The sequence below is a fragment of the Marmota flaviventris genome, chromosome 17 (assembly GCF_047511675.1).
Source record: "Marmota flaviventris isolate mMarFla1 chromosome 17, mMarFla1.hap1, whole genome shotgun sequence".
NCBI lineage: Eukaryota > Metazoa > Chordata > Mammalia > Rodentia > Sciuridae > Marmota > Marmota flaviventris.
The window spans coordinates 44,553,604-44,578,429 of NC_092514.1; the positions used below are offsets into that span (position 1 = coordinate 44,553,604).

The 24,826-nt window shown below is 35.6% G+C and overlaps 1 protein-coding gene and 1 pseudogene across 5 annotated transcripts in view; both read right to left on the minus strand.

The window, feature by feature from the left end:
• Positions 1 to 391: 391 nt before the first annotated feature.
• Positions 392 to 24,826, minus strand: part of LOC114080978 (DNA repair protein RAD51 homolog 3) — a 32,780-nt gene continuing 8,345 nt past the window's right edge. For 2 of the 5 annotated variants that reach the window (XM_027922553.2, XM_027922550.2), the window contains exons 5-9: positions 21,182 to 21,313; positions 11,771 to 11,837; positions 10,973 to 11,033; positions 2,082 to 2,145; positions 392 to 840 (exon numbers count right to left, since the gene is read on the minus strand). In XM_027922553.2, the coding sequence (XP_027778354.1) occupies positions 757 to 840; positions 2,082 to 2,145; positions 10,973 to 11,033; positions 11,771 to 11,837; positions 21,182 to 21,313 (408 nt within the window). In that variant the 3' untranslated portion in view covers positions 392 to 756. Of the gene's footprint in view, positions 841 to 2,081; positions 2,146 to 8,199; positions 8,275 to 10,972; positions 11,034 to 11,770; positions 11,838 to 21,181; positions 21,314 to 24,826 lie in introns of all 5 variants that reach the window. The other 3 variants (XR_011704954.1, XM_027922551.2, XM_027922552.2) reach the window with 3 other exon arrangements.
• Positions 12,736 to 12,905, minus strand: LOC114080982 (small nucleolar RNA U3; annotated as a pseudogene).

Sequence of the window (24,826 nt, forward strand, 5' to 3'; positions counted from 1 at the left end):
TTTAAACAATTTCTAGATAACTGCATCAAAATCTTTCTTGTAACATTTTAAAATAACAAAAATTAAACAAATGGCTTAGATTTTAGAACTGAATTCATTAAATTCAATTTGATCATCTAAAATTTGCATCCTACCCATAAAACTGAACAGGATATGCTGACTCATGGTTTTTACTTTACAGTCAAAAAAAAAAAAAAAAAAAAAACCAGGTTATTTTAAAGAATTATTAAAATTTCATTTAAAGAGAACAAGTAAGAGGGCTGGGGCTCAGTGGTCGCGTAATTGCTTGGCATGTGTGGAGCACAGGGTTCAATTCTCAGCACCATATATAAATAAATAAAATAAAAGTCCATCAAAAACTAAAAAAAAATTGAAAAAAAAAGAGAACAAATAATATTTTAAAAATCCTTTATTCCTATGATTTTCCTAAGCAATTGGGAAAAAAAATTTACTAGTCTGAACAGTAAATTCAGATTGGCCACACGCGAGTAGCTTTCCACAGTTGGAAAATGTAATACCTATGTTACCTCTTACTGAATGCTACTGAAAATGAAACCAAAGCAAAATGTAATTGTAGAACACTGCTTTAGAAAACATTTTTCAGAGAATCACATCCCTTAAATACTTTTCCCATTTACTTCATATAATCCTGATTCATTCATGTTATTGTGTTTATACTTTAAAGTAATGAGTATACTACTTATAAACAATGAATTTCACATCAATATATTTGTATATTGTAGATTTGTTTTGGGGTTACTGTTCTTCCTCTGGTTCTCGTGACCTTTTCCGGGTACTCGATGAACCTTCTGTGGCAACAGCATCTCTAAATCCCTGAGGCTGAAAAATGAAAAAATATACAAACATGTTTTAAGAACATTTAAAATAAAGACTGGTAGACAAATATTTTTAAGTATGATAGCTACTTTTTTCTTGAGATAGAATTTATTAACCATTGTGAATGAAGAGTTATGATAAGCCTTGTGGCTGGTCCAAGCCAGGATTATATTGAATACTTATTTACCACAAATACAGAAAAAACACTACATTATAAAAATATCTTCTAGGCCAGGCACAGCGGAACACTCCTGTAATCCCAGCAGCTTGGGAGGCCAAGACAGAAGGATTGCAAGTTCAAAATCAGCCTCAGCAACTTAGCGAGGCTCTAGCAACTTAGTGACATCCCATCTCTAAATAAAATATTAAAAGGGGCTAGTGATGAGGCTCAGTGGTTAAGTGCCCCTGGGTTCAATACCCAGTACTTAAATTAAAAAAAAAAAAAAAAAGTTTTTTAGGACTGTAAGTATATGTAGCTCAGTGGTGAGGCTCCCAAGCACCCTAAAAACAAAAACAAAAGTTCTCTAAAGAACAATCAGAAGTTCTCTAAAGAACAATCCTCAGAAACTTTATGGTAGCTATGTTGGAAAACATGAAATAGTTTGTACTAATTCTTAGGTACTTTACAAATTTATTTTCACAATTAAATACTTCTAAAATAAAAAGTTTTCCAAATAGGCTTTTTCAAATGCACCTGGGTAGTGCAAAAATTAAATGGTTAATTCAGCTGCAGAATCTCCATTTCTGTTTTTGTCCTTATAAAAATGAGATGCCAAGATATACTTGGGCTCAGCAATGTTGATAAATATGCATATTTCAGCCAAATATGTATGTTCTATGATGTTAATTCACAAGAAAATTAACATTTTAAAGTGTACTATATTTGGTGGCTATGATAGATCTATAATATCTACAGACCAAAAAAAAGGTAATGTTGGTATTTTTTCTTTTCTGAAAATCTCCAACAACTTTCACTTTAAAAATCTTTAATATACTGACATTACATATGCCATGGAACATACTACCCCAAAATAAGTATTTCCTCTGTTCTTAAGAATAAATTTTAGTCCAATTATGACTACAATATTCTGTATATACAACTATTTGGGGGATGTTCTAAACATCAAAAGCTGTCCTCAAATATGTTTGCTGCCTACAGAAGCTAACAAAAGCAATCTGTAAATGATCTCTTCAGATAATTACTGCCCACCACACCAAAATCCCACTAATCAAAAAATACTGACTGTGATCTGAAACAGTACTGTGGATTCCTTTTGGCTTGGTGATTTGTACAATGTTGCCAACCTGCTTAGAGAAAAAGCATACAAATATATAACTTTAATTAATTACTTCATATGACTGATTTCATAATTTATGCTAGTTTACTGTAATTCAAACATTTGGTTCTTAAGACACAGAAGGGAAAGAAACATAAAAAATATTCTCCTGCTAGAGGAAGTGGCACATACTTGAGTCCCAGTTATCTGGGAGGCACAGGGAGGAGAATAATTTGACCCCAGGAATTCAAGGCCACCTCCTAAAAAATTTTAAAAACTCCCCTCTAAAATTACCTATACTTATGCATGTAATAATTATAATAATATAATAACAATAGATTGTTTATATAAATTCCAAAGCAACAAAAAAATCCAATGATTCAAATTAATTAGTTTAGATACAATGAAGATGCCATTTATGCTAAAAGGAAAGGTTAACAGAAAATAATGATAGGAAATTATTATTAATAAGAATTAAAAGTTATACTGTATGATATATATATATATATGACATCTCTTGAAAAACTGTCACAAGACTACAACCAAAAAGTTAATAGGCACAGTGGCAAACATCTGTAATCCCAGCTACTCCAGAGACAAAGACAGGAAGATGGGGATGCAGTTCAGTGGTAGAGTGCCTCCTGAGTTCAATCCTCAGTACTAAAGGGGGAAAAAAAGCTAATAGTTATTACAAGGTGAAAGTTGCTTATTCATTTATATATTTATCTACTTTTTCACAATCCTTCTGCAGTATTTGTGCACTTTTATGTGTTTTTAGAAAAGCAGTAAGATAATTTCTTGGAATATAAATAAAAAATGTATGATAAAAAGATAGGAAGATGCACTGTTTTAAAATGATTCTGTAAAAGAAAAATCAGTGTCATGACAGAACAAGATCCGTTTAGGTAGAATTTTATTATGTACTAAACAAAGTAAAAAGTAAAACTGAAAGTAGTTAAGAAATAAAATCCTAGCTGGAAGCAGTGGGAGATGAGTATAATCCCAGCAGCTTAGGAGGTTGAGGCAGGAGGATCTTGTTAATTATATTCAAATAATGTTAACAGAAAAAGAAGAACTTTAAGGCTTTTAAAATTTACTTTAAAAACAGATATAACAGCCACAATAGCCAAAAGACAGAAGCAACTCATGTTCATTGACAGATGAATAAACAAAATGTGATATATACATACATAGAATATAATTCACTCTTACAAAGGAAGGAAATTGGAGGGGAGTGAGTATGGGAGTAGGAATGATAAAATGAATCGAACAGTATTATCCTATGTACATATATGATTATATCACCTGTGTAAACTCTACATCATGTACAGCCAGATGAATGAGAAGTTATACTCCATTTATGTAGGATATGTCAAAATCTATTCTACTGTCATGTTAACAAATTAGAATTTTAAAAATATCATTAACTATTAAAAAAAAAATAAAAGGAAGCAAATTGACTACGCACTGGAGCATACAGATAATTCCGATTTGAGCTAAAGCAGGAGAATCCCAAGTTTAAGACCTGGCTCAGCAACTTATTGAAAACATCTCTCAAAATGAAAAGGACTGAGAATGTAGCTCAGAGGAAAAGCACCCCTGGGTTCAATCCCCAGTACCAAAAATAAATAAAAAACTAAAATTCTAATAAGAATGGTAAAAATAAGCTGGGCTTGGTGGTATACACCTGTGATCCCTGTGACTAGGAAATGTGAGGCAGGAGGATTGAAAGTTTAAGGACTGAGTGGGCAATTTAGCAGACCCTGTTCCAACTTTAAAAAAAAAAAATACTGGGAGTGTAGCTCAGTGATATATAGCACACCCAGGTTCAACTCTCAGTATCACAAAACAAACAAACAAATAAACAAAAAAACCCATAAAGGCTAAAATGAGTCAGCTTCTCAGGAGCTGAAGCAAGAGGATCACAAGTTCTAGGCCAGTCAGGATAACTTAATAAGACCTTGTCTAAAAAAAAAAAAAGGGCTGAGGATGTAGCTCAGTGTTAGAATCCTTGATTAGCATGTGAGGCCCTAAATTCAGTCCCCAGTATTGGGGGGAAAAAGGTAAAATGGTAAATTTTGTGTCTACATAAATGCCATTTAAAAAAACTAATAAAATAAAATGCAGATTCTAAGTTAGAGAAGTAAATCACAGACTTTCAGGGTTATAAGGATCATTTATTTGCACACAATTCAACACTGATTTGTTTTCAAAGTTAATTCAAAAAAGACATTTTGGTTATGATTTGTTACCTCCCTAATTTCAAAATTATCCCTCTCTTCAAACATAATTCAAAAGAAAAGCAATTAGAGACTATGGTCCATTAGCTTTCTGTTCTAGGTTTGTACTTTCAGGATGAAAACAGCAGAATCCAAAATGTCATGTACTCTATAATTACAACTTAACATACAAATAAAATAACTGCTAAGTAATATGTAAGAAAAGAACATCTGTGTTAAGAAATGGGATCCTTAAGTTTTTTCAATGCTTTAGGGTTGATTTTTTTTTTTTTTTTTTAAGAGATACTGGGGATTGAACCCAGAACACTCTACCACTGGGCTATACCCTCAGTCCTTTCTTTTTAAAATTGTTTTATTTTGAGATGTTATCTCATTAAATTCCCAGGCTGGCCTTGATCTTCCTGCCTCAGATTCCTGAGTACCTGGGATTACAGGCATATAGGCTTTGATATTCTATCTTTAATGCATAAATATTAAGATAAATAAAATCACTTTTTTTTTTTAAAAAAGTGCTGGAAAATGAAACCAGGGTCTTGTGCATGCTAGGCAAATGCCCTACTATAGAGCTATATTCCTTGTCCTCGATAATTACTTTTTGATTCAAGAAAACAAAAATTAGCTAACTTGAACAATTAATATCTTAAATCACCTCACATCACCAGTTTGTCCAAAAAGGTACTCAATGCTTCTAATTTTTTCTGAGAAAATTATTAAAGCAGTACTAAGCTTTTAAGAAGTTTACACATTCATTAAGAAGCCTAGCTGAGCTCAGTGGCACACACCTGTAATCCCAGCAATTTTTGAAGCTAAGGCAGGAGGATTGGAAGTTCCAGGCAAGCCTCAGCAACTTGGCAAGGCCCTAAGAAAATTAGCAAGACCCTGTCTCAAAATAAAAATATTAAAAGAGCTGGAGTTGTGGCTAAGTGGTAGAGTGCCCCTAGGTTCAAGCTCTACTACCAAAAAAAAAAAAAAAAAAGAAGAAGAAGAAGAAGAACACTTAAAGAGAGATTAAGATTTCAGATTGACGGGCTGTGGTTGTGGCTCAGAGGTAGAGTGCTTGCCTAGGATGCATGAGGTACTGGGTTCAATCCTCAGCACCACATAAAAATAAAATGAAGATATTGTGTCTACTCAATTTCTAGGTGAAAATAAGTTTTTAAAATGATATGTCTGGATTTCAAAATATAGTCTCAAGCTTCCCCCTTCCCTTGCCACTGGGGATTGAACTCAGCAGGCCTCACTACCTCGGAGCAACATCCCCAGTCCTTATTTATTTATTTATTTTTATTTTGAGATAGGTCTTAGCATATTGCCAAGGCTGGCCTCAAACTTATGATCCTTCTGCTGCAGTCTCCCCAGTTGCTGGAATTTACAGTCATGTGCCACTGTGCCTAGCATCAAGATATCTTTTTAAGCAAGAAACTGAACTAAAGAATCACTTGGCTCAAGGCCCCAACTGAGATGAAGCTTAACATATGGCTGAACTACATAGTTTGGGTCAGGAAGAAACAAGACAGAAGCACAATTTGTGCTCTAAAGCTGAGCACACATATGAAACACTGTGTGGGGGTGTTGATATATTACTCCACTCTACCACCAGATCTTCTTGGCAAAGAGTACTGTAATTCTGAACAATCTTGGCCTCATATTATCATGAATATGCAAATTAGAGGAAAACCCACATAATATGAGGACACAGATAAAAGCATTTCATCTAAGAACTTTTGGAATATTATTCCATCATTAGCCAAAAGTTAGAAATCAGATGTTACTGATAAAGGATGGGGGCTGGGGTTTATAGTATATTTAAGTTCAATTCCCAATATAAATGTGGCTATTCAAGGGTTTTCAGTTTTTTGTTTGTATTTTGGTGGTACTAGGGATTGAATCCAAAGGCACTCTAACACTGAGCCACACCCCCAGTCCTTTTTAATTTTGAGACAAGGTCTCACTAAATTTCCAAGACTGGTCTAGATCTTGCTATCCTGCTGCTTAGCTGGGATTACAGGCATGTGCCACCTCACCTGTCAGGTTTTCAGTTTTTTATCTCAAAAAATGTTCATTTTTATAACTGTTTTCCTCTGATATAAATTTCTACTTCCATCCTTTCAAGAGAAACTAAAAATTTAAAAGCATATAATATTTCATGCAACATTGAGTTGAGAGGTGTAGCTCAGTGGTAGAGCACATGCTCAGCACATATGAAGCCTCAAATTCAATCCCAGACACTCAATTGACAGTGACTGCAGCTGGGAGTGGTAGTACATTCCTGTAATCCCAGTGGCTCGGGAGGTGGAGGGAGGGAGGAGGATCCCAAATTCCAAGATAGCTTCAGCAACTTAGTGGGGCCCTAAGCAACTTAGTGAGACCCTGTCCAAAAAAAATAAAGAAAAAAAAAGATTTCATACTTTTTTTTTTTTTTTGGCACTTAACCACTGAGTCACATCCTCAGCCCTTTATGTATTTTATTTAGAGACAGGGTCTTGCTTAGGGCCTCGATAAATTTCTGAGGCTGGCTTTGATTAATAATCCTCCTGCCTCAGCCTCCCAAGCCAAAGGGATTATAGGTGATTTCATGCAATTTTAATGACTTGAAGATATCTGGTTTCACACAATGAAGAACAAAATTATTTTAATTCTACTAAATGAAGCTAACTTATTCTGATTATTATAAAGTATGCATATTACTTTTCATATATCCATAGGCTAGAAAAAAATAGTGTAGAAACAGGATTTGGGAGGGGGGGTTGGGGGGAGTTACTGGGGATTGAGGTCAGGGGCACTTAACCACTGAGCCACATCCCCAGCCCTTTTTATATTTTATTTAAAAACAGGGTCTCACTAAGTTGCTTAGGGCATTGCTAAATTGCTTAGGGCCTTGCTAAGTTGCTGAAGGTAGCTTTAAACTCTCAATCCTCCTGCCTTGGTCTCCCAAACTAGTGGGATTACAGGCATGCACCACCATGCCTGTCATGAAAAAAAGATTTTAGCTAAAAAGAAAATAAGAGCTACACATTCAGATTTGCTGGCAATCAATGCAATACTATAATTACCTTCTAGAAATAGTTGTTATAGGAAAAAAAGAAACAGACTCTATCATAGAGTCAGCTATAAAATGTGCATAATATTATCAACTTTATAGTTTTCTGGAAAATAAAATGAAAGTATACATATACACAGTGTTTATTCAATAAAGGGCAGTAATAAATATTCAACAAAAGGAAGCTGTTATTTACTAAGCTAACCTTTCTGGGTTTTTTATTTCATTTTTGCTTTTCTATTTGTTTGTTTTTTTACCTGGGGATCAAATCCAGAACCTTACAGACTTTAGGCAGGCACTCTACCCCTCAGTCACAACCCCATCCTGGTTCTCTCACTTTTAATAATAAAAGGCCTAGGGCTGGGGATGTGGCTCAAGCAGTAGCACACTCGCCTGGCATGTGTGCGGCCCAGGTCCAATCCTCAGCACCACATACAAACAAAGATGTTGTGTCCGCCAAAAACTAAAAAGTAAATATTAAAAAAAAATTCTCTCTCTCTCTTTAAAAAAAAATAAAAGGCCTAGATTTTTCAAAGAGTTATTGAAAAGATTATTTGAAATGTTGAACATTAAGTTCTTAAAAAAATACCTAGCACAAGCAAGCATGTACAATATAGTGTAGAATATAGGGAAATTTTCATAGTACAGTAGATTTGCCCGGTTCGATCTATATATAGTATCAATGTTCTATACTGTTTTCTAATTTCTTAAGAAAGATCTGTAAGAAACTGAATTAATATAATCGTTAACTCTTAAAAAGTAAGCATGAGGGGCTGTGGCTGTGGCTCAGTGGTAGAGCACTCACCTGGCACATGTGAGGCACTGGATTCAATCCTCAGCACCACATAAAATAAAATAAAGGCATTGTGTCCCTCTACAACTAAAAATACAGATATTTTAAAAAAAGTAAGCATTATTTTCTGACCACATGGGTAGCATCTAGAATTTGACAAAGGCAACAAACTCACCCTTTCTGTTGAGTTCATAAAAAGATAAAATGTCTTTCTTTGCTCCTATTATTTTCCTTACTTCTAAAATACATTCTATTAATGAGTATTCAGTAACAGTCCAGACAAGAGCTATTGTATATTAAATGCTCAGGAGAATTCCTAAAAGCATGTATACAATAGGATGTACTTTACAGAATAACCTAAATCTGGGGAAGTATAAGCAATGTGGTGATGGTTTTTTTTTTGTTGTTCTTGTTGTTGTTTTGTATCAGGAATTGAGCTCAGGAGCACTCGACCACTGAGCCACATCTCCAGCTCTTTTTTGATATTACCTAGAGACAAGGTTCCACTGAATTGTTTAGCACCTCACTTTTTGCTGAGGCTGCCTCAGCCTCCCTAGCCACTGGGATCACAGGCGTGCGTCACTGTGCCCAAAAAGCAATGTTTTTTAAAACTCTCAGCTGGAGAGCTATTACCAAGTCTCTACAATAAGGTTTGTTGCTAAGAAGAGAATTCCTTTTGTGAATCGAGTACAGGTTAAGTATCTTCAATCTGAAAATCCAAACTTCTACAAAATGTGAAATTTTTTGAGCACCAACATGATGCTGTAAGTGGAAAAATTCCAAATCATGAAACTTTATTTCATCTACAAAATTATGAAAACTTGTATAAAATTACTATCAGGCTATGTGTATATTAAAACACAAATGAACTATGTTCACACTTGGGTCCTATTCTTAAGATATCTCATTATGTATTTACAAATATTCTAAAATTTGGGGGGAAAAAAACAGTTCTAAAACAACTTCTGGTCCCAAGCATTTTGGGTAAGGAATACTCAATAAGTATACAATAATTTATTTACAGAATTAAGGGGAAATAGGTAATTATAAAACACTATTCATTACTTTTATGGTTTGAATCTGAAATATTCCCCATAGGCTCATGTGTTAAAGGCTTGGTCCTCAATGCAGCAATGTTCAGAGGGGATTTTCAGAAGTGACTGAATCATGAGGGCCCTAACCTCATCCATAGTTAACCCACTGATGGATTCACACGTGAATGGATATTGGTAGGTGGTAAAAACTGTAGGAGGTGGGACCTAATTGAAGGGATTGGGTCCTTGGGGACATGTTCCTAAAAACTACATCTTGTCCCCAGCTGCTTTCCTGGGCCCCCTCTTGCCACCATGAGGTGTGCAGTTCTTCTCCACAACACCATGCCATGATATTCTCTTCAACAGAAGCCCACAGTGATGGGGACCAAGCAACTATTAAATTGCTTGAAACTGTGAGCCAAAATAAATATTTCCTCCTTTAAATTGTTTTTCTCAGGTTATTTTGTCACAACAATTGAAAGCTGACAAAATTATGGGGGAAATTTTACCTAAGCTCTTTGGAAATACCATCTCTCTCTCTCTCTCTCTTTTTTTTCCCAGTCCTGGGGCAATCTACCAATAAGCTTACATCCCCAGCACCCCCACCCCCACGCCCTTTTTTTTTTTTTCAGTTTTGAGAAAGGGTCTTGCTAAGTTGCCAAGGCTGCCCTCGAACTTGCAATCCTCCTGCTTCAGCCCTTCCCAAGTAGCTGGATTTACAGTGTGTGCCACCATGCCTAGCTGGAAATACTAATCTTTCAAGGAAACAAAGACTACACAAATCAATGCAAAATATGTATGCCCAAGTGTAATTAGTTTTGCTATGAGCTTAGTGTCACTAAAAACTAACTTAGGCCTGTTTTTTTTTTTTTTTTTTCAGTTTTAGAACAAATAAATGCAACTTAGAAAAAAAACAATGTCACTGACTAGGCCCAATATGTTTTTAGGTGATTATTCCACCTTTACCCATGTACTGCCTCAGTTTGGGGGTGATTATTCCATCTTTACCCATGTACTGCCTCAGTTTCCTCCATTATTAGAGTATTTCCATGCCAAGGTCTGTAAGTAATGCCAATTAATCACAAGGCAGAAAAGCTGGCATGAATCTGACATTTTTTGAAGGCACAGAATAAAAGACTTCATAGCTTTCAATGGCCTATTTTAAAGAAAAGGAAAGCTGGTTCATTCAATAGCTCAGCAGCTTTAAAAACAAACACAAAGGTTTCATGCTGCCATGATTTTATTTTAAAGAACAATACTTGTGAAAGGCAGGTAAGTAACTGGGTAATAAAAGCAGAATAAAAAAAAGACACAATTTCATACAAGAATTATATTAAGCAACTAAAAAGCCATCCTATTTTCCATATTAAAATTAGTCCTAAAGCTAACCTCAAAATTTTTCTTTTGTCTTTATTTTATTCTTCTTTCAGTTCCTTCCAGGAACACAGAGTACCATTCTGTATGGCTAATAAATTACTTCAGAGAGCTTTAGAAGGTGGCATTCCTTAGTCACCTACTTGTTTCAGGTGCATGCACCCCATCATTTTAAAATTCCAAAAAATTCTCTATGTAGTTAAATGTGCAACACAACAATATGCTTCTATGTTTAGTATAAGTAATGCCAGACGAGGCAGCAAAAGCATTAGTTTTGGGTCACTATAAATCTCATTCTGGGAACTACCTAAGAAACTAATAAGTAATGAGCATAATTAACCTAATATTCACAATTATTAACTTGTTTCTGTACCTACCTTTGCATTCTGTCCCACTGAAAAATTAGTCGTATTGTAGCAGCATGTCCCCAACTCTCCCCTGAAAGAAAAGAACAAAACTTAATATTGCCTTGCTGACTAGGCTATAAGTTCCTTAGAATACCTCTAACAAAATATAGTTTTACTTCATCAAATTTAACATAACAAGAATGTACTTGGATTTAAAAATCAAAGGACGTGAGTCACATGCTAAGATTAATAGAGTTTTACCAATCTAGGGAAATACTACAAATCATTAGCCTCTTTTTTTTTTTTTTTTTTTTAAGATGGGATCTATGTTGTCCAGGCTGCCCTCAAACTCCTGGACTCAAGCAAGCCTCCTATCTCAGTCCCCCAAGTAGCTGAAACGATAGATGTACATCACTGTGCCTGGCAAAAAAAAAAAAATATATATATATATATTCTTACAGATTTTAGTGGAAATACATCTTGTGGCATTTTGTTCTAACAAAATCATGCTGAGGCTTGGAACAGAGTCATAAGTCTACTCATGGTAATATGATATGTATTTAAATGGATTACTCTTTTCTCTTAACTACCACTGTGAGGTTTTGATAGTAGCAGTAATTTTTTGAATATTTGTATTTCAGGTACTTGACAGTAAATATTCAGTAACTGTTAAATTAGTGAAAGGACACTGTGCTTGATGCTAAGATTTATCAATAAGCAAAATAAACACTCTCTGCTTTCATAGACCTTATAGCACTCAATAAACATCAAATGAAAAGGCAGAAAAAAATGTTAAATTAAAAATGCTCATCTCATTAATTTACCTACCTAATGCAGGAACCAGCAAGGCCTGATTTTTATCAATCTTTGTTGTCATTTGATTGGTTAAAATTACCTAAAAAAGCAAAAATGTGGGAAAGTCAGACTCACCTGAGTCTCTCCCCAAAATGATCAAGTACACTCTCCTGTGATTTCTAAATACAATAACTGCTAAAGAAATTGTTAAACACAAACATATTTAGATTAAAAAAAATTTTCCAATGCACATGCCTGTAATTCCAATGACTTGGGAGGCTGAAGCAGGAGGATCACAAATTCAAGGCCAGCCTCAACAACTTAAGGAAGCCCTAAGCAATTTAACAAGACCCTGTCTCAAAATAAAAAACAAAAAAGGCTGGGGATTTTGCTTAGTGGTTAAGTGCCCTGGGTTCAAATATTTAGTACCAAAAAAAAAAAAAAAAAAAAGTGTGCTCATAAAAATAGTTATCTAAAAACTTTTTTCCCCCATATGGAGGATGGAACCCAAGGCCTTACCCACATGCTCTACCACTGAGTTACACCCCAAGCCTAGCTGCCAAGTCTGGAACTTGCAACCCTCCTGCTTTAGCCTCCCAAGTAGATGAGACTACAATTGTATTCCACCACACCTAGCACAGTATTAGCTACTATATTGAGGGCTTGCCACAAACCCAGTAACATTTTGGGTGCTATACATATAAATACAAATATTAATCTTGTCAGTTTTAGAGCTGGAGAAACTAAGGCAGGAAAAAGTACGTAACTTGACAAAGATCATAGCTGTTGAACAGAGCTGGCAGATCCCAAAAGAAGAGTATATTGAGCCAGGTGTGGTGGTGCACACCTGTAATCACAGCAGCTGCAGAGGCTGAGGCAAGGAGGATTGCAAATTCAAAGTCAGCCTCAGCAGCTTAGTGAGGCCCTAAGCAACTCAGTGAGACCTGTCTCTAAATAAAATATAAAAAAGGGCTGGGGATGTGGCTCAGTGGTTAAACACTTCTGGGTTCAATCTCTTCCCCACTAAAAAATAAAGAATGATCATTAATGATAGGCAACAGTTGCAGCAAAGCAACATCAAGAATTGGTGTTACTCTCAGGAAAGAAAACTGTACCTCTTCCTTGTTCACAGTGCTCTACACATTCAGAGAAAAAAAAAAATTTTTTTCAGTACTGGGGGCTGGACTGAGCTACATCCCCAGCCCTTTTTATTTTTATTATTTTGAGACAAAATCTAAGTTGCCCATGCTGACAATCAAACTTACAATCTTCCTGCCTAAGCCTCCCAATCAGAAAACTTTTTAATAAGTAAGAAGGGGGGGGTGGGGGCGGCAGTAGAAAAGTGGTATGGCATAGGTTGGACTCTAGAGCAAAACTCTGCAGGTTCCTTACCATCTGTGGCCTACTGTGAATTGCCTAACCTTGATAAGAACAGAGAAGTTCTTTCTGTAAAAATGTTAGAATAAAATAAACCAAATCAAATAATACATAAAGACTCAAAGAACAAAAGCTTCATAACTTGGAGAACTAGAAAACCTTCACTTTTAAGTTTTAGGCTGGGGTTGTAGCTCAGTGGTAGAGCACTTGCCTAGCATGTGTGAGGCACTGGGTTCGATTCTCAGCACCACACACAAATAAATACATAAAATAAAGGTTCATTAACATCTAAAAAATATTTTTTAAAAAAATTCAAGTTTTGTGCAAGTCAGTAAGATAACCAGAACAGCAGCAGCAACATCATAGTGGTAATGAATATTTATTGAGTACTGAATACATTCCAGAAACTTTTAAATACAATTTATTTTCATTACCTTATCTAATTTTTACAACTATTCTATAATGGAGTACTATTTTACTTATACTATTTTTGGTACTTTATTTTGGTACTGTATTTTTGCAGCTTTATCACTGAGCTGCATTCCCAGACCCTTTAATTTTTTATTTTGAGACAGGGTCTCCCAAAGTTATCTAGAGCTTTGCTGAATTGCTGAGACTGGCCTTAAGCTTGCAATCCTCCTGCCTCAGCCTCCAGAGTCTCTTGGATTATAGGGGGCACCACTGCATGTGGCTAAATTTGATTGTTATTCCAGTTTTACACATAAGAAATCGGAGGCTTAAAAGATTCAGAGTTCTTTACCATTATTGCCTCCCGCAGAATTTTTTTTTTTTTTTAAGCAGAGTCTCCTAAATTGTCCAGGTTGACCTTGAACTCTCAATCCTTCTGCCTCAACCTCCCAAGTAACTCAGATTACAGTTATCTATTGTTTGTTTTTTCTTTTGTACTGAGGATTGAATTCAGGGGCACTTGACCACTAAGCCACATTCCTAGCCCTATTTTTTGTATTTTATTTAGAAACAGGGTCTCACTGAGTTGCTTAGCACTTTGCTGAAGCTGGCTTTTAACTCGCGATCCTCCTGCCTCAGCCTCCCAAGCCACTGGGATTTTAGGCATGCACCACCGAGCCTGGCTAGAATATCTTTATTCAAAGGAATATGTTTAGAAAGGAGACAAATATGGCATTAAACTTTATCATTTTACAGAGAAAAAACACGTGAGAAAAAAATATGAGCTCTAAATTCATAAAGTATAATACAAATAGAAATAGGAAAACTCAGTAACCAGATCAAATTCTAAATTAAAACTATAATACTTTGTTAGTAATAACCAGTTGTTGCTATACTCAGAGATAGCCTTCAAAGCTAAAAATATTACTAATTCTCTTGGATGAAAAAGTGGCCTATGGTAAAAAATCCATGTTTTTGTTTTAAAATTTTTAGTTGTAGATGGACATAATACCTTTATATATTTATTTTTAGGTGGTGCTGAGGATAGAACCCAGTGCCTCACACATGCCAGGCAAGTGCTCTGCCACTGAGCTACAGTCCTAGCCAAAGATTCCATGTTTTGACAATCACTTTATTTTTTTTATTTTAGGGATTGAACCCAAGGCCTTGACCATTCTCCACATAATCTATGAGCCACCCCTCCACACAACCCCAACAGTAAACTTTTATCTTTTGGTGGTACTAGGAAGTAAATCTAGGGCACTCTATCACTGAGTTACATCCCCAGCGCACACCCCATGCTTTTTTAAATTTGTTTTTCTTTGCACCAGACTTTTTATTGGTGCATATAGTTGTACATGATGGTGGGATTTATTGTTACACATTAGTACATGCACACAAGATAACAATATAATCTGACCAATATTCCCACCCCAGCACTTCTCCCTCTTCCCTGGTCCCCCTCCTTTTCCCCTACTCTACTGATCTCCCTTTGCTTTTCATGGGATTACCCTAGCACCTATCTTTTCCTTTTTCCTCTCTAGCTTCCACAAATGAGAGAAAACATAGGACTTTTGAGCTTCTGAGTTTGACTTATTTCACTTAACACGATAGTCTCAAGTTCCATCCATTTTCCTAAAAATGACATAATTTCATTTTTCTTTATGGCTGAATAAAACTATACTGTGTACATATGTCATTTTTTCCTTTGTTCATTCATCTGTTGATGGACACCTAGACTGATTCCATAGTTTGGCTAATGTTAATTGTGCTGCTACAAACATGGGTATGCATCTATCGCTACAGTATCCTGACTTTAATTCTTTAGGATAAATACTGAGGAGTGGAGGGCTGGGGTTGTGGCTCAGCAGTAGAGCACTCACTTAGCACGTGCAGACACTGGGTTCGATCCTCAGCACCACATATAAGTAAATAAATAAAGGTCAATCAACAACTAAAAAAATAAATAAATAAAAATAAAAAATACTGAGGAGTGGAATACCTGGGTCATATGCTGGTTCCATACCTAGTGTTTTCAGGAATATTGATACTGATTCCCATAGTGGTTGTACTAATTCACAATCCCTCCAACAGTGTAAAAGTGTTCCTTTTTCTCTACATCCTCTCCAGCATTTATTATTGTTCATATATATATAATTATTTTTTTGTACTGGGAATTGAACCCAGAATCACTCAACCACTGAGCCACATCCCCAGCCCCTTTTTTGTATTTTATTTAGAAACAGTTGCTTAGGGCCTCTCTAAGTTGCTGAGGCTGGCTTTGAACTCATGATCCTCTTGCCTCAGCCTCCCAAACTACTGGGATTACAAGCATGTGCCACCAGGCCCAACCCAAATGGTTATTTTAAATATTCTTCCATTACTAAACATCCCTCCAGAAAGAAGACAGTTACTTTTGCAAGCTGAAACTCTTAAAGAAAAAAGAATTCTCTGAAAAGCAATATAAGTTGCCTACTTAAAAAAAAAAAAATTGTTTGAAAGAAAGAAAGAAAATGCTGTTCAGGATGTGAGGACGACCTGCCTATAAAATCTGGCACCCATTCATCACCAGGGTTGATTCAGCTGACTCTGGATGGCTAGAAGGGTATCCCTTCCTTCCTCAATGCTCCCTGTGCATCCCTCCCAGAGCTGCATGCTCGGTCCAAGAGGCAGATCTTCCCTGATAGAGGAGGACTTTTCTTCAGTCAAAGGTATATAAGTAGCTTGTTCCCCTGCTAGAACCTCCAAACAAGCTCTCAAGAAAAGGCTGCCTGGGCTGGGGAGATAGTTCAGTGGTAAAGCACTTGCCTAGCATGCATAAGGTCCTAGGTTCAATACCCATCACCACATAAAAAATAAACAACAAGGGGCTGAGGCTGTGGCTCAACGGTAGAGCACTTGCTTAGTATGTGCAAGGCGCTGGGTTCAATCCTCAGCACCACATAAAAATAAAGTTAAGGTTAAAAAAAAAAGATTTCTAAATAATAATAATAATAAAATGATTTTTTAAAAAAGAAAAGGCTGTTTGGCTGTTTCTATTGCAATGGCAACATAACTAAAATTTTTGTTTAGCTAGAAATAACTCTGTAGTTCATTTTAATCTCAATCAGATACCAAATGAATTACATGACTTTTTAAAATTATTCACTCCTTAAGTGCCATAGTACCTTCCTCATTCATTGCCTTATACCAGGCATCTTAGAACAAGCTAGGCAGGAATTTAAATTGGTAATTAACTGAAGTGTATGACTAACCAGCTTCCCCAAAATGCTGAGTAATCCTTCTTACTGTACATTCTGCTTAAGTTTTAGCATCTAGAATATTTGCTTATGCCCACACTTTTTATTTAGAGCTATGATGACCAGATCCATAGCCATTAGTCACATGTAGCTTTTTAAAAGTTAAATTAAAACTAGAAATGCAGTTCCTCAGTAGCATTTCAAAGGTCTAGACTGCAAATTTCTATCTTTTCAAAAGTTTTATTGGCCAGAACTAGTTCCTAGTATTTAGCTTATCCATTACATATATTCAAGAAAATGAACCAGCTGTCCAACATCCTAAAATTCAAATTTGAATTATTAGCAAATCTTTACAAAATAATTACACTATTTCTACAAAAATATTGGACTCAACATGATACAAATGACCATGTTATTACTCCAAGGTTCTCATTATAAATAAGCCTTTAAAACAGTAAAATTAACAATCATTTTGAAATTATAAACTTCAGAGCTTTAAAAATACTTTCACGAGGCTGGGATTGTGGCTCAGTGGAAAGCACATGTGAGGCACTAAATTCAATCCTCAGCACCACATGAAAACAAATAAATAAAATAAAGGTTAAATTCACAAAACAAAACTTTCACTATCCAAATGCCCTTCAACTGATGATAAACAAAATGTGGCATATTCAGAAAATGCAAAACTATTTAGTCATTAAAAGGATATTGAGAGCATGGTGGTACCTGCCCATAATCCCAGTGACTTGGGAGGCTGAGGTAGGAGGATTATAGATTTGAGGCTAGACTCAGCAACTTAGCAAAGTCCCTAGTGGCATGGTAAAACTCTGTTTCAAAATAAAAAGTAAAAGCTGTGCATGGGGTACATGCTTGTAATCCCAGTGGCTTCAGAGGCTGACACAGGATGATAGAAGTTAAATGCCAGCCTCAGCAAATGAGCAAGGCTCTAAACAACTTAGCAAGACCCTGTCTCAAAATAAAAAATAAAAAAGGCTGGGGAAGTAGCTCAGTAGTAAATTGCCCCTGAGTTCAATCCCCAGTACAAAAAAATAAAAAGAAAAGAAAAATAGGCTGGGGATGTGGCTCAGTGGTAAAGCACCTTTGGGTTCAAGCACTAATATCAATAAAATAATAAAAGGATACATATATATGCTAAAACATGAATGAATCTATGTGTTTTTTTAATATGTTAGGCAAGCATTCCATCACTAAGCTATATCCCCAGTTCAACATAGGTGACTACTGAGAACATTATGCTAAGTGAAAGAAGCCACACAAAAGAGGTCATATATTACATGATTCTATTTATATGAAACATCCAAAAGAGACAAATTCAAAGAGACATAAAGCAGATGAGTGGTTGTTAGGGACTATGGGGAGGGCAGAATGGTTTTTGTTTTTAAGTTTGGAACTATATTTTATGGAATTACTTTCCCTGTACATGACATCAGGTTTGCAACAGAAGAAATTTCCATGAGATCTTAGAGAAGAAAATAAAGGTATAGACATTTTTAATAGTCTGAAGGGTCATTTTGGAGCAGAGATTTCTTTTTGGGAGTGACTAGAAATGTCCTAAAATTAGACAGTGGTGATTTTTCCATGACTTCCTGAATTTGCCCAAAACATTGAATTACTTACTTTAAAAGGGTGAGTGATAAGTGAATTACACCTTATTAAAGCAGTTATAAAATTTTTGGCTAATAACTAAAGAAATACATTTATTTTTTGAGAGGGGGTACTGGGGATTGAACTCAGGGGCACTCGACCACTGAGCCGCATCCCCACCCCTATTTTGTATTTTATTTAGAGACAGGGTCTCCTGGAGCTGCTTAGCACCATACTTTTGCTGAACTCACAATACTTCTGCCTTAGCGTCCCAAACTGCTGGGATTATAGGCATACACCACCAAGCCTGGCTAGAAATACATTTTTTAAAAATTTTTTTTAGTTGTAGATGGACACAATATCTTGATTTTATTTATTTATATTTCTGTGGTGCTAAGGATTGAACCTAGTGCCTCACACATGCTAGACAAGTGCTCTACCACTAAGCTACAATCCCAGCCCTAGAAATACATTTTTAAAAGGACTTTCCTAGTCAGGCATGGTGGCATAGGCCTGTAATCCCAGTGGCCAGGGAGGCCAAGACAGGAGAACTGCAAGTTCAAAGACAGCCTCAGCAATTTAACAAGGCCCCAAGCAACTCAGCAAGACCCTGTCCTCATTTCATTTTGGAAAAGAGTTAAAAGACTGGTAATACCAAAGGGTGAGAAAGATGTGGGAAAACAAGAATTTCCATTCATTGCTAAAAGAGAGCATATTTTGGAACATGCTTTCTGAGAGTAATTTAATAGTATGAAAGAAAACGCTCAAGCAAAATGCTTAAAAACAGAATCCTTTGCCAGGTGTGGTGGCACACACCTGAAATCTCAGCTACGAGGGAGGCTGAGAAGAAGGTTGCAAGTTTGAGGCCAGCCTCATCAGCTCTGCAAAACCCTAAGCAACATAGTTAGATCCTGTTAAAAAAAAAAAAAAAAAAAACAGGCTACGGGTATAGCTCAGTGGTAAAGTACACCTGGGTTAAATTCCTAGTTCTACAGGGAGGGGAAAAAAAGATTCCTTTGGTTTAATACTTTCACATTAAGAAATTTATTCTAGTTGGGCATGGGGCACACACCTATAAATCCAGCAAATCAGGAGGCTGAGGCAGGAGGACTCCAAGTTCTAGATCAACCTCAGCAACTGAGCAAGACCCTGTCTCAAAATTAAAATTTAAAGAAGGGGTAGAGATAGAGCACCCTGGGTTTGATCCCTAGTACCCCTGCCCAAAATAAGGAAAATTGATTTGAAGCCAGATGCAGAAGCATGTGCCTGTACTCCCAGCCATTAGGGAGGCTGAGTCAGGAAGATTCCAAGTTTGAGACCACACTTAACAAGAATCTGTCTCAAAATAAAATATAAAAAGGGCTGGGGACATAGCCCAATAACAGAAGGCTTGCCTATCATGTATGAAGCCTGGGTTCCATTCACAGGAACACAGAAAGATAAAAGAAAGAAAAAAAAAAAAAGATGAAGCTATTACCGTTAAAACAAAAACCTAGTTAAGTGCAGTGAAACACCTATGTAATCCCAGCTACTCAGCAGGCTGAGGCAGGAGGATCTCAAGTTCAAGTCCAATCTGGGTAACACAGTGAAATTTAGTCTGGGGAAAATAAATAAACTTAAAAAAACTATGCAACCCGTTAGTCTTGAGTGCCCTCTACTGGGGATTCTTCACTGATTCAGGTATTAACAAGGCTAAATTAATGGCAAAAATTAATTCAAACATAGAAGCTATCCTTCTCAGAATATGGCAAAAAATCTGAAACTCAAAGAAAATATGTATGTTTTAAATTTTATAGAAAGAATTCTTTATTAACTTATCATGTATTGCAAAGATGTGTTTAAAGACTCTAATCAGGGTAAAAACAAAAAAAAATTAAGTAAAACAGTTTGATCTTCCATCTTCCTCCTAACAAAAGTATGTTTGTCAGTGGTAAGATAGGGTAGCAGAATGGAAAGTAATGGTAAACAGGTGGTTTAAAGTTTAAAAAAATAAAAAAGCCACATGAGGTGTGTGCCTGTAATTCCAGCTAGGAATTACAGGAGACTGAGGCAGGATTGTAAACTCAAAGCTGGTCTGGTATTTTGTGTGATATCAAAAAAAAAAAAAAGCTTACTTTTTTATCTCTTTATTTCTGAGCTTATATTTACCTCTCTTTTCACATTCAAATCTCAAAGAGTTGGCTCTACCTTAATACACTAGGTTGTTTACATTATGATTTTTTCCAATCCATGAGTCTATGATTTTTTTACTATGAAATGATGAAATACTTACTAAACAAAAATGAGGACGTTATAAACACAAAATATATATTTAGATAAAGATAAAATACAATTACCAAAGGTGGCATTTATTTATCAAAGTTTTTTTTTTTTAATTACATTGATTATGCTTGTTATTTTGCAGGAAAACAGATACAAGACACTTATGACTAGTACTAATTCTTTTTATAAACCAAACCAAAATAAAACAACCTTCAAAACTGCGTCCACTGGGTGTGGTGGTGTAATCCACCTGTAATAACCCAGCACCTCAGGAAGCTGAAGGAGGACGATCAAAAGTTTGAGGCCAGCCCTGAGCAATTTAGTGAGACCCTATCTCAAGATAAAAAATTTTAAAAAGGCTGGAAAATGTGGTTCACTGGTAAAATACCTCTGGGTTCAATCCTCAGTACCAAAACAAAACCAAAAAAACCCTGCATGTACGTATTTTTTTCCTTTGTAGAGTAAGGCAAAATCTACCTTGGTATTTGTAGACATTAATATTTTATACAGTCTTGACTTTATTAAAGAAACTCTCTTGATCAGTAATACTTACAGCTAATCTGTGATTATTTGCAAGGCTGATCATTTGCTGGGCAAGGCCATTTAGTAATCGAGTTCGAAGGGATAGGTCATCAATGTCATGGCGAAAAGGAAAAGCAATTCCATCTACTATCACTAATCGAACCTAAAGAAAGAGATAATGATATTAAAAATAATAAAAAATGGCATCCAAAAAGCATAATTCATTACAAAAAATACTTTAAAATCAAGGGCTTTTTTTCTAACTCCTCAAAGAAAGGCTTTCATTTGGAAATTTATAAATCTATTTATACACTGTTTTCTGAAGTAATTACCAAAAATTAAAAGGCACCCTTGTTTTGACAATTTAACTCAAAAAGAAAAAGAAATAATAACAATTTTCATATAACTTGCCAGTATACACAGGTTTTTATAGAGTTATTTTAAACTGATAAAGCACATTTTTTTTTAGTTGTAGGTGGACACAATATCTTTATTTTATTTATTTTTATGTGGTGCTAAGGATTGAACCCAGTACCTCACGCATGCAAGGCAAGTGCTCTACTACTGAGCTACAAACCCAGCCCATATTTAAATTCTTGGTAAAGAACTGGAGGTACAGCTCAATAATAGAACACTTGCCTACCATGCATGAAGCCTGGGTTCAATGCCCAGCATCATAGGGGAAAAAAAAAAAAAAAAGCTAAACAAATTTCTCCATTAAATATACCAATTTTATGCACATATGTACATATTTTGGTGTTTGGAGTCGAACCCAGGACCTTGTGCACCCTAAGCACACATTCTACCACTGAGGGCACACCCCCCACCACTGCCCAATTAAACAAAACAATTTTATTTTCAGGGTTCCTGTTACATTATAAACAAAACAAACAAACAAAAAACCCTCTTCAGCAGATGCAGGCATGGTGACCCATACCTATAGTCCTTTACAGGGGAAATACCATAGAAAGACAGGCTAATGAATGTTGTCTCTTCTTCCACCTCCATGATTAATGCCATCAAGTCAATAGCTTGAAATCATCTATAATGGCAGTATTTTCTCCATGGAAATCAGCTAACAAATTAGCCACAGATCTGAGCTTATTTTATTATCTATAAAAAGTCCATTTAATAATGTGAGGTAGAAAATGTCCAAATCAGAATTTTAAAATGTGTTGTATCTGTAGCCATTACATTGTGAATTTCACCAAAAATCTAGGAAATATTCAGCCAGATATACAGTAGTATGCATCTGTAATCCCAGGGGCTTAAGTGGCTGAGGCAGGAGGATCACAAGTCTGAGGTCAGCCTAAGCAATTTAGCAAGGTCCTAAAGCAACTTAGTGAGACCCTATCTCAAAATAAAAAAATAAAAAGGGCTGGGGATGTGGCTCAGTGCCCCTGGGTTCAATCTCCAGTACCAAAAATAAATAATTTTTTAAAATAAAAATAAAAAAGGGTGTGCTGGGGCTGTGGTTCAGCAGTAGTGCACTTGCCTGGCATGTGTAAGGCACTGGGTTCAATTCTCAGCACTGCATATAAACAAATAAAATAAAGGTCTATCAACAACTGAAAAAAAATTTTTTTAAATAAATAAATAAATAAATAAAAATTAAAAAGGGCTGGTGATATAGCACCCCTGGGTTTAGTGTCTACTATCCAGAAGGGAGAAAAAAGTCAATTCAGCAAAACAAAATGAAACTTAGCCAATTTTATTTTTTTATTTTTATCATATTAGTTAACTTAAGCAAAAATGTAACCAACATTCATTTTTTAAAATTTTATTTTGTTCATTTTCATGTTGATGGAACTTTATTTTTTATTTATATGTGGTGCTGAGAATCAAACCCAGTGCCTCATACATTCAAGGCAAGCACTCTACCAGTGAGCCACAACCCCAGCCCCCAGCATTCATTTTTACAACAGTATCTGTTCATTAATGATATAGTCAACTTCTTGTATCACTTGACTATTCAACAGACTATTAAACATAGTCAAGTGGCTATGGGTAGCTTGATTTTCCAAATCATGGCATAGTTTGGATATGAATACAAGTTTAGAAAAATTAAAATCAACAAAACCCCCATACATTGTTGGTGGGAACATAAAGTGGTTCATCCACTGTTTAAAAAAAAAAAAAAATTTTGGTGGGTCCCCAAAAAGTTGAAACACAAGATTACCATATGATTCAGCAATTCTACTCCTAGACCATACCCAAAGAAACCTGAAAAATGGTACTATAACAAATATTTATAAATACATGCTCATAGCAGCACTGTTCACAACTGCCAAAAGAAAAGAAATAATCTAAGTATCTATCAACTAATTAAAGGATAAACATATTATACTATATATATACAATGGAATATTATTAAAAAGGAATAAAATTCTGACACATGCTACAATGCAGATGAACTCTAAAAACATGCTAAGTGGAAAAGCCAGACATACAGGTCATATATTTATTATATGAAATATCCAGAATACGTAAATCTACAGAAACAGAACACGAACTGATAGTTGTAGGGGCTTAGGAGAGAAGAACAGGGAACGATTAAGAAATGGGTAGGGCCTTTCCTTTTGAAGTGGTGAAATTTAAATGAATAAATAAAAATAAATATTTACCAGCAGACCAATGGAGAAGAGGAATTGGTCAAAAAGTCATGCATAGTGGTACATGCCTATAATCCCAGCTACTGTCTAAGGTGAAGCAGAAGAATCTAAAATTCAAGTCTAGTTTAAGCAATTAAATGAGACCTTTAATAAGGGCTGGGAGTGTAGCTCACTGGTAGAATACTTGCCTAGCATGCAAAAGGCTCTTGGTTCAACCTCTAGTACCCCTAGTCTTCTATATTTATTCAGTGATTCTCAAAGCCAGGTGATTGGATAACATAATTGAACTGACAAAAAAATAAAAATAAAAATAAACCAAGAGTTCTGTAACTGGTAAAAGTATAAGAATATAAAAATGAAAGCATATGTGGTGGCACATGCCTAATGCCAGTAACTTGGGAGACTGAGGAAGGAAAACTGCAAGTTTGAGGCTAGCCTGACAATTTAGTTAGAACCTGTCTCAAAATAAAAAATAAAAACGGTTGGGTAAGTAGCTGAGCAATAGTGTGCCCCATGTTTCAATCCCTAGTACCTTCAAAAACAAACAATTAAAAAAAAAAAAACATAGGTGATTTCAAAGTTGACTCTTATAATTTGTAGTTCTATATATTCTATAAACTACTACCAACAGTGAATAACGAATTATTGTTCCCAGGGAAAATAAAGGGTTACATTTCAATGAACCTCTGGTTACATTTTTCATCAATTGATTAATGTATACACTCCACCCTTCCCCCCCCCATACTGAGGACTGAACCCAGGGACATTCTATCCTACTCTGACCTATATCCCCAGCCCTTTTTGCTTTTTACTTTGAGACAGGGTCTTGCTAAATTGTCCAGGCTGCCTCCAAATTGTGATCCTCCACTCCTTTCAAGTAGCTGGGATTATACACACCACCATACCAGGCTACATAACCTTATTCATGTGTATTCCTGTTTAAAACATTTATTATATATTGATTTATTAATATTGACTTACAACCAACAGCACAATAATTTACCCAGGAATAAAACTTATCTAGCCAGGTGCAGTAGTACACATCTATAATCCCAGCAGCTCGG